General features: G+C 36.7%; 1 protein-coding gene across 1 annotated transcript in view; it reads right to left on the bottom strand.

Annotated features, from left to right (window-relative positions):
• Positions 1-8,111: 8,111 nt before the first annotated feature.
• KCNH7 (potassium voltage-gated channel subfamily H member 7) overlaps positions 8,112-8,627 on the bottom strand; it is a 312,240-nt gene continuing 311,724 nt past the window's right edge. The window contains exon 16 of the mRNA XM_067549879.1: positions 8,112-8,464. Coding sequence (XP_067405980.1) covers positions 8,198-8,464 — 267 coding nt within the window. The 3' untranslated portion in view covers positions 8,112-8,197. The remainder of the gene's footprint in view (positions 8,465-8,627) is intronic.

The raw sequence follows: 8,627 nt of genomic DNA, 5'->3' as shown, positions 1-8,627 counted from the left end.
AAACATTCCTAATATAAATAACATGCCACTGATCTATGGCTGTGAGGTCTCCCAGGCTGCTCTCGTAGACATTCTGGGTATGATTTGAACCTCCCTAGTTTAATATAAGGTGGAGTGAATGCTATGCTAAGGGAGTCAAGCAGCTAATATCCCTCTCTCTGCACTTGTACATGAGAGAAATCAACCCAGTGGTTCTTTCCTAGAAGTCAGAAAGGGTCTATATAATACAGTGCAGGTGGAAGTATGCTTCTCAGCTTCAGGTGGCAGAGGCACTAGTTCACTCAAGCTAGTATGCTAAAAATATCAGTGTCCAGGGTAGTTTGGTTGGCAGCTGTGAGTTGGTACACATAGGATCTGGGTGGGTTTATACTCAAGTGGCTACAGTCTTGTTTTAGTGTGTTAGCTCAAGCAGAGTTAGCATGAGGCTGTTTATTTGAGCCAGCAGGTCCACTCTCAGCTGCAGTGTAGACATACCCAAAGAGTGAAGTTGGGCTAAAGGGCAAAACGTCCTGATATGGCAGCCTGATGTTTCTGTTGTGCTAATTCAGGGCAATGTAAATATACTAAGTAGTGTAACATAATGGTGCATTTATGACTTCATTCACTGGCTGCCCTGCTTGGGTAAAGCACTTTATATTATTGTTTCTCTTCTCCCCTAACACGTTCTAGAAGGGATCATTTAACATCTCGTTAGAGCCCAGAGGCAGCCCTACCAATGAGATGCTCTATGCCAGTAATGTGCTGGATATAGAGGGGCACCTCTGACCTGTCTTCAAATTCTGCCTCTATTTGAAAGAACAGGTTGGGTGATTTACCAGTTTTTGACAATCACCTCTTCCCCACCTGTTGGCTAAATCATCCTTACTGGAAATGACTGATACCTGAGGCTCACACAAACATTTATTCTGAAGAGCAAATATTTGCCTTTTGCTTGCAACACATGCCAGCTCTTTTCAAACACTTTCATAAGAGAAGATATCCCCAGCACCCTTTGGATGTTCTTACACCAGCTGAATGTTGTGTGAGATAAATATATTTTGGGGCACAAAATACAGTGCACACATTTCCAGCAAGTGCTCAGTATATGATTTTTTGCACAATGGTGTTCTCTGCCCCTTTGGTTACAGAAAATAATTTTTTATATAGGCAAATAAACAAATAGGTATCCCAGGCTCTCAACCTTCTTCTCTGCAAGTATTGGCACCCTTGGTACAATTGCATGTCTATGATATGCTACGTGGAGATGTTTTGTAGGATCCCCCTTGATAAAATATTCCCATCAGCATTCTGTAACACAGGAGGGTTACTTCTGGATGATAGCCATCTCTATGTTAATGACTATAGATCCTAGTAACACTTTTAATGGAAAAAACCCTGAGCTTTTCTAACTTCAGTATCTTAACTGGTTGGTAGTTCCATACTGGCAAAAAGCCTTGATTAAATATTTGAACTTGCCCCATTTTCATATATGTTCTTCTATTATCAACATAAATGGGAGAGATCGGTTTCTGCCCTCTAAATTCCTGTATGTGCTTTATTCTTAATATACCATTTGCAATTCTTTAACTATTGCATTTTTGTGGCCAGTTTTACACTGTAACATTTATTTACAGTTATTTGCAGAAAGTTATTGCAAAAATTGATTATGTATGCAGATTACACTGTCTTTAATACAATCTTGGAAAAACATTTGTGCAATACAAAGAAAGTTACTGTAAAAATCATCTACATGTAACATTATGTGAATAAACATGGAGCTCACAATTTGCTTTGTTATGCCGTTCATTATCTTTAAAAACCATTGCAGGTTCTCTCATACTTCCACAAAAGACAGCAAGGTTCCACACCTGATATGAGTAAAACAATTGAGTGACGCTATAAGGAGTTAAAACATCTGTATCATTTCTAAATATGGCTTTGGTTTTCTTCTTTTCAAAATTTCTAAAATACTGTATTGTCTTTCCCAGTCATTATTCTTCCATCCCTGCCAAAACTGTAAGTGTGTCCAATTGTAGCTGTATGACTTCCATTAAAATGAATGTGAAATACTTGATCAAAACCCTTTGAATATTTAGTAATATCTTGTAGAACTATGAGTTCTGGGAAATGTAATTTTTAGGTAACATTTCATTTTGGTATTAAAGGCACATTATGAATTTGAAATATTACAAAAGGCAATTTCAGCTATATTACAACAATAGGTAAAATTGTTTAGACAGAAGAATTTTAAGTTTACAATGTCCCTTTAAGTTAAGAACTCCCATATAGTAACTGAAGTCAGACTATTATTCTCCAAATATAACTAGGTTTGGATTTATTTTGATAATGTAGTGCATATGAGGACAGCAAACACATTTTTGTTTTGTGACAAAAATTATTAGTGTAAAAACCACTTGACTTTTCATGATTGAAGAAATAAAACTGAATCTTATGGATATTGAAAAACTCCAATCAAAACACTGTTAAAGACATCAAAAAGTCAAGCAATGTACAAGCTGAATGTTTTCTGAAAATGGCAAATTCCTGAGTTACAGAATATGTGCATGAATAAACATTATACTTTACATATGTAAACACAAAGTATGTTTTTGTGTGACTATATACTACAATACACGATGGACCTGATTCTCTTCTTAAACTGGTGTAAACCTATAACTGTTGGCTTCACTGGAATGACTTATTCCTGATTTACATCAGCATGAGAGGAGAATCAGGCTCAAAATAGTAGTATATGCTCATGTTCAAAATGCAGGAATACTCAACATAGCTAATATTGTAAATAATTGAAAGCTTATGATTTGCAGGTCGAATGTTTCATCCAGCTTTCATTATAGAAGCTATGCCCCTCTGCTGCCATGTTGCAGTCTCCCAGTAATATTGCATCCATGTTCATTAAACAGACATAAGGCTAAACCAAAATCCTCAAATTTAGTTTTCATCCAGATTTGAATTTTGCTGCTCAATTTCAGCTCTACCAATATGTGTTTTTAATAGATATCAGCTGACATCTATAGTAGTCAAAAAGAACAAGCCATGAAAACATCTTCACTCTCAGAAACCAAAACTGATATATTATTTTTCCTTTTTTTGGTATCTGAAAAAAAGGAGTAGAGGAGGAAAGATGGAATGAACAGAGTGAGGCTTGAAGGAAGAACAAAAAGAATAAAATGGAGCTGCCATGTATTTCTGCTGGCTGCACATATTATAAAATTTAAGGTGGCTACAAAATTAAGATTCCTCTCAAAAGGACTGGTGGTTTCATACACCAGCAAGTTTTGCTGTTGCCTTTTTTAAAAATAAACTTATCAAAATCCCTTCACTTTGAGTAAAACCCTGTTAAATGGTTAATCATTGTATATATAAGTCATGAAATATTTTTAATGTAATAAGCATTCACTGAAGAAAGCTTTCTGTTTGGATTTAGAAAACATGCACTGAATAAGGCAGGTGTCCTGTGGAAAATATAGTATGTGCTCATGAAATTAAAGACTATTATAATGCATAGGCATGAGTGGGGAGAATTAAGGTTGCATGAGAAACTTTAATTCTGACATTTTCTAACTTTTGAGTTCTTAACTTTTGCAACATTACTGATATTCTTTTATAAATGATTTTTGTGCATAGTTTCTTACCCTTGTATGGTGTCCCAGCTGTAAATGATATCTTTAAACTCCTCAGATAGTGTAAGTGTTAACTACATGGATAGCCATGCTGATTTATTCCAGCTGGCCCATTATATTTAAAACACTCTTTGCTTTAATATTTGCATTAGCCATTTGTGAATTTCTAGGATACTTCCCTGCAACTGGCAAATTTTAATTTATATAAAAAATCCAGAATCTAATTGAGATTTTTATATAAAAATGTCAAAGGTAAATGTGGCCCAAGGAAAGTGCCATTGAAATCAGTCAGTAGATGGGCTCATTCAAATACAAGTGCTGGGTCTTCTCCAAGCTCCAGTTGCCAGGCAGATTGGGGTTTTAATAACACTTACAGTTGGCCACTTTTTATCTTTCTTTAAAAAAGCACATTTAGGACCTCACCCAGATTCCATTAAAGTAAGGGGCAACCTTTCATTACCTTTAGCATGGGAACAATCAAGCAGGCCATTACAGCAGAGTTTAATTTAAATAAGATGAAAGGAGGAAAGTAGCAATAAAGGAGCACCCAGGAGGTGATTGATACAGTAAATAAACGTAAAACTATGTGAAAACTGTGGGTCAGACTGGCCTATCCTATGGAGAAATCCATGGGAGGGGACAGAGTGACAGGAAATCTCTGCCAGGGAAACTGGGGTTTCCTAGGAATCGTCCCACTGAAGGTAAATAGGGGATTGTGGATCTTAGACGGGACTAGTCCTTCCTAGGGATTGTGGTGTCTCTTGACTTTTCATGCAGCAGCTCTGACTTCTTCTTCACCCTTAACATTGCTTTTATACTTAATACAGCATCATGGTGAGACTAACTACCTTTCAATTTCTACACTGCACTCCAGTAGATCTGTAAGAGACATGGTCATGGTGATCTACCTGCAGGGAGTCCACTCTACATCCACATGTGGATGGGATACTTTGCACATTTTTTTAGTGTTCAGATGGCATTACAACCTATCCAAAGTATCTTCAGTCTCGGGACCCAATGCTACACGCTTTCACTTCCAGGATTTGAACCCTGAGGGATTTTAACCACCGTTCTAACAAGAAGGTAGTTGGAGAGGGAAGAAACAATTTTCATGGTCCCTTGCCCACCTTCCAACCCAGAGAGATTTGAACTTGATAAACTGGCTTCCACAGTCATACAATTAGTATGTGGCTAAAATAATGCAAAGGATGCTCCAGCTTGTTCATATTAACTGCAGACATCATTGTATTTTCATCTAGTTTGTACCAGGGCTCTAAGGATGTGAGAGACCAGCTAAGTAATTAATCTGTGCCAATACATGAGAGAATTCAAACATTTCTTCTTCAGAACAGTTGACACATTTACACTCTTTATGCAAATATCCATGTTAGACTCCTTTCTTAGTTTACCTCTCAAATTCTTCTCTCAGTGGTTAAAGTGAATCAGAATAGGAGGAAGAGCACAATTCTGGTCACCAGTCTTGAAGTTGTAGGGTAATGTGGCATTTTTTCACTAGGCGGTGATAGGAAGCAGCAAAGGAAAGAATGGGGACAAGAGAAGAAATGTATCTGAACAGAATTGTTGTGTTCAGGCAGGCCCAGAGCCAGCTGCACAAAGAAGGGTGTGTGTGCATGTGGGTGTTTCAGCCATGGATGGAGCTGGGTGGGTGTTCTCTCCCCATTTCTATAAATGCAAATGTCACCAAGATGGAGTCATCTTATTGATTAAAAAAAAAAAAAGTGGGGGGAGGGGGTGGGTGTGTGGGCGGGGGGAGGGGAAATGGTGGAACTTGATCAGAAATGTTTGAAATACCTAAAGCAATTTCATGCAGTGTAGAAGATTAAGTCAAGATAGTTCCAAATATAGGGTTTTGTATAGAATCTTACACATTATTTGCTCCTTGAGGGGAGCAGAAGCTGGAGGCAGTGGGAAGGGAAGGGGGCGCCATCTAGGGGGACTGATCTTTCCCCCTTTACTGGAGAATGGGTGGACGGATGTCTTCTAGCTGCGATACTATGACTTCTCTCATTATGTTTTGCTGCTCCATCTGCTGGCAAGAGACTGGAAGCCCCAGAAACTCCTTACCCAAGCACCACCACCTTCTGTTGCTCCCACTTCAGAGTCCTCTACTTGGTGACTCCTCCTGTCACAAGCCAGGGAGAGGGATAAGGGGAAGAGTTCTCCCTTTGCTGTAGCAGAGAGGAAGCATCTGTACTCCTCTGAGCTGTTACAGTGGGTCCCACTGCATGATTGTGGAAAACTATAGTATGAAATGCATTCTCTAAACTCTACCTCCTTCACTTACTTTAATTTAATTCTTAATTTAAATCAGACTATTTTTAATCTACGGAAGTTTGTAGTTTTGCTAGAAATTGTTCTAATTTGTACTTGGTAATGGACTTTAACATTTAGCAGATGGTTGCCTCATTAAGATAAAACAGAAACAATGAACTCTTACAACACAAAAAGGTGAAGACAGAGAATATTATTCATTGTTCTGCATCTTATCACATTTCAGTGAATCTGAGAAGAGAATGCTAGTGGGCCTGATTCTAAGCTCACTTAGGGTCCAGTCATGGGAGGTGCACCACCACCACAACGTCCCCTGACTGCAGTGCGGGTTGAGGACATGCCACACCTTGCAGGGTTGGGTCCTTTTACTGCTGAGGTAAAACTAATGTAAGCAAGAGGAGAATCAGATCCCACATGCAAAGAGCCTGATTCTCTTCTCACTTGCAACAGTGTAAACTAGTTAGGAAGTTAAATTTGATTTCTATACACAGATAAAATTATGACTAACCCAACTGAATTCAATGGCATTATGCTAGTGTGAGGGAGAGAAAAGTCAGGTCTCTTGTGTTTACATTAAGGCCAGCACAGATTTTATACCTTGATTCATGACAGATTTAGTCATATCTAGCTAGTAGATAAACTCTCACCTGCCAGAAAAAAATGCCTGTACATGTGAGAGGCAATCACCGTTGCATCAGTCCTTAGCATTTCTAGAGTCTAGGTTTCAGTTTGGTTATAGTTTAAATTATAAATGCCCACCCATTAACTTGCTCCTATCTCTGCTTTTTCAGAAATCAGCAGAGTTCCCCTCCAAGGGGATTTCTACTTTAAAGCTTTGTTTAAGATTAGAAAATCACATGACCACCTTTAGATATTTAAAACCAGTAATAAAAAAGGTCAGTTCTTTCTAAAACAAACACAATATTTGAAGCAGTATAATATTTTAATAAAATTAAATCTAAGTATTCACAAAGCATTATGCATATGCAGTACATACTGTATTTAAAGCCTATGGACCTTAACTCAATTGATTCTAGTGTAGTCAGCTTTGGACACAAGATTACCTGTTTTGTAATAAGAAAGTTTACAACTGTACTCGAAAGTGATTTTACATATGTACATATGTATATATATATATATATATATCTCTATACGCACATACATATGTGTAGCTATATATACACATATATTTGTATGTATATACATATATATTACAGATACATATATATGTATACACGCACATATGCACATAGATATGTGTGTACACATGTGTGTGTGTATATATATTCTCTAGTTTTCTATGGAGGGACCAGTAGGTAAAAAGAGATATCACAAACAACAATCGTGATAATTATAAAAAGAAAACTTATAAAATATTTTAATTATACAGCTTGTTAGTAGTTTGCACTGAACAAAAGGAACACAGTCTTCTGTATTACATAGAAATTATATTTATTGCATTTGATTATGTTTGGGTGACAGATGAGAACTACCTGCCTGTTTATGACAGCCAATCTGTTAGTCATGATGAGGATTAAAAAAAAAAAGCCCCAAAATATTGAAAATATAAATTATTCCGTTAACGTGTTCTTGTGACTGCAATCAGTGATGATACTTTCCCATCGTGTAGTACTGTTGTTCTGTCTGTTAAAATAGTGACCTACTTCAGTTTGCTTTAAAGATGCTGCTTTTTGTACTATATCTTAATGTTTTAGAACCCAGTAGACATTGTTCTTTTATTCTTTTTCAGAATGATGACCATTGACTGTAAAATGCTCAATACAAGGAGGGTAACTGTATCTTTTCAAACATGGATTGGAAGAAGGTTTTTGCTTGAACTTCAGAATAGCTCAGTGAAGTATGAGTTATGACCGTGTGAAATATCACCTGGTTTCTTATTTGCTTTGAAGTCATATCCACAATAAAGTACCATTTCAGTGAAAGCAGTAAATGGTAATTTCCATGCAACATAAACTGTAATTTCAGAACATGCATGTGTTTTAAAAAAATTAAAAAATATAAGGTGCCTTGAGAATGCTGGCAGTTTTACATTTGGAACATACAGTTTATATATATATATATATATATTTACATCATAACTGCTCAACTTTACCTTACAAGGCTTCAAATTTAGGAAAATATACAGTACTTTTGCATATAATGGTATATCCTTGTAGCCCCTGAGTCAAGTATAGAGGATTTAAATAAAAAATAAAAATAAAAAAAAAAGGAAAAACAGCCATTAAAAGCACTTACATTTTATGTGAAGTAATAGTATAAAAGGATTATTTCCCAGGAAGACCAGGATCAGAAACATGCCTATGAAGACCCAAGATTCCTGTAGTGTTTAGGGAAGAATCTGTCAAGGAAGGATGCCTAATGGAATGGAGATAAGTTTTACAATGCCTTGGGTGAAACTCTAAAGACTGGTCATGTTCTTGTTCTAAAAAAGAAGCCAAATTGTCTTCTGAGGCTGTGTTAAGATGCACCCCACTTGAGAGGGATTCTTTGGATTTAAGTTTCGATTTTTCAAGGTCTAGAAATTCAGGACACTGAGAGAGAGGAAAAGAAACAAGGTGACAATATATTTAAAACAGTCTCATGGGTACTCCTCTTTTTACTGAAAATGATCAAAATCCAAAACAAAAACTAATCTGAAACATGAGCAGAGAATCAATGATTTTCACTAAATACCGTGTTTGATTATCTGTAATT

This window comes from Emydura macquarii, unplaced genomic scaffold, assembly GCF_026122565.2.
Source record: "Emydura macquarii macquarii isolate MOO-44397 ecotype Brisbane River unplaced genomic scaffold, CSIRO-AGI_Emac_v2 contig_1253, whole genome shotgun sequence".
Lineage (NCBI taxonomy): Eukaryota > Metazoa > Chordata > Testudines > Chelidae > Emydura > Emydura macquarii.
This window is presented reverse-complemented; position numbering and strand designations above follow the sequence as displayed.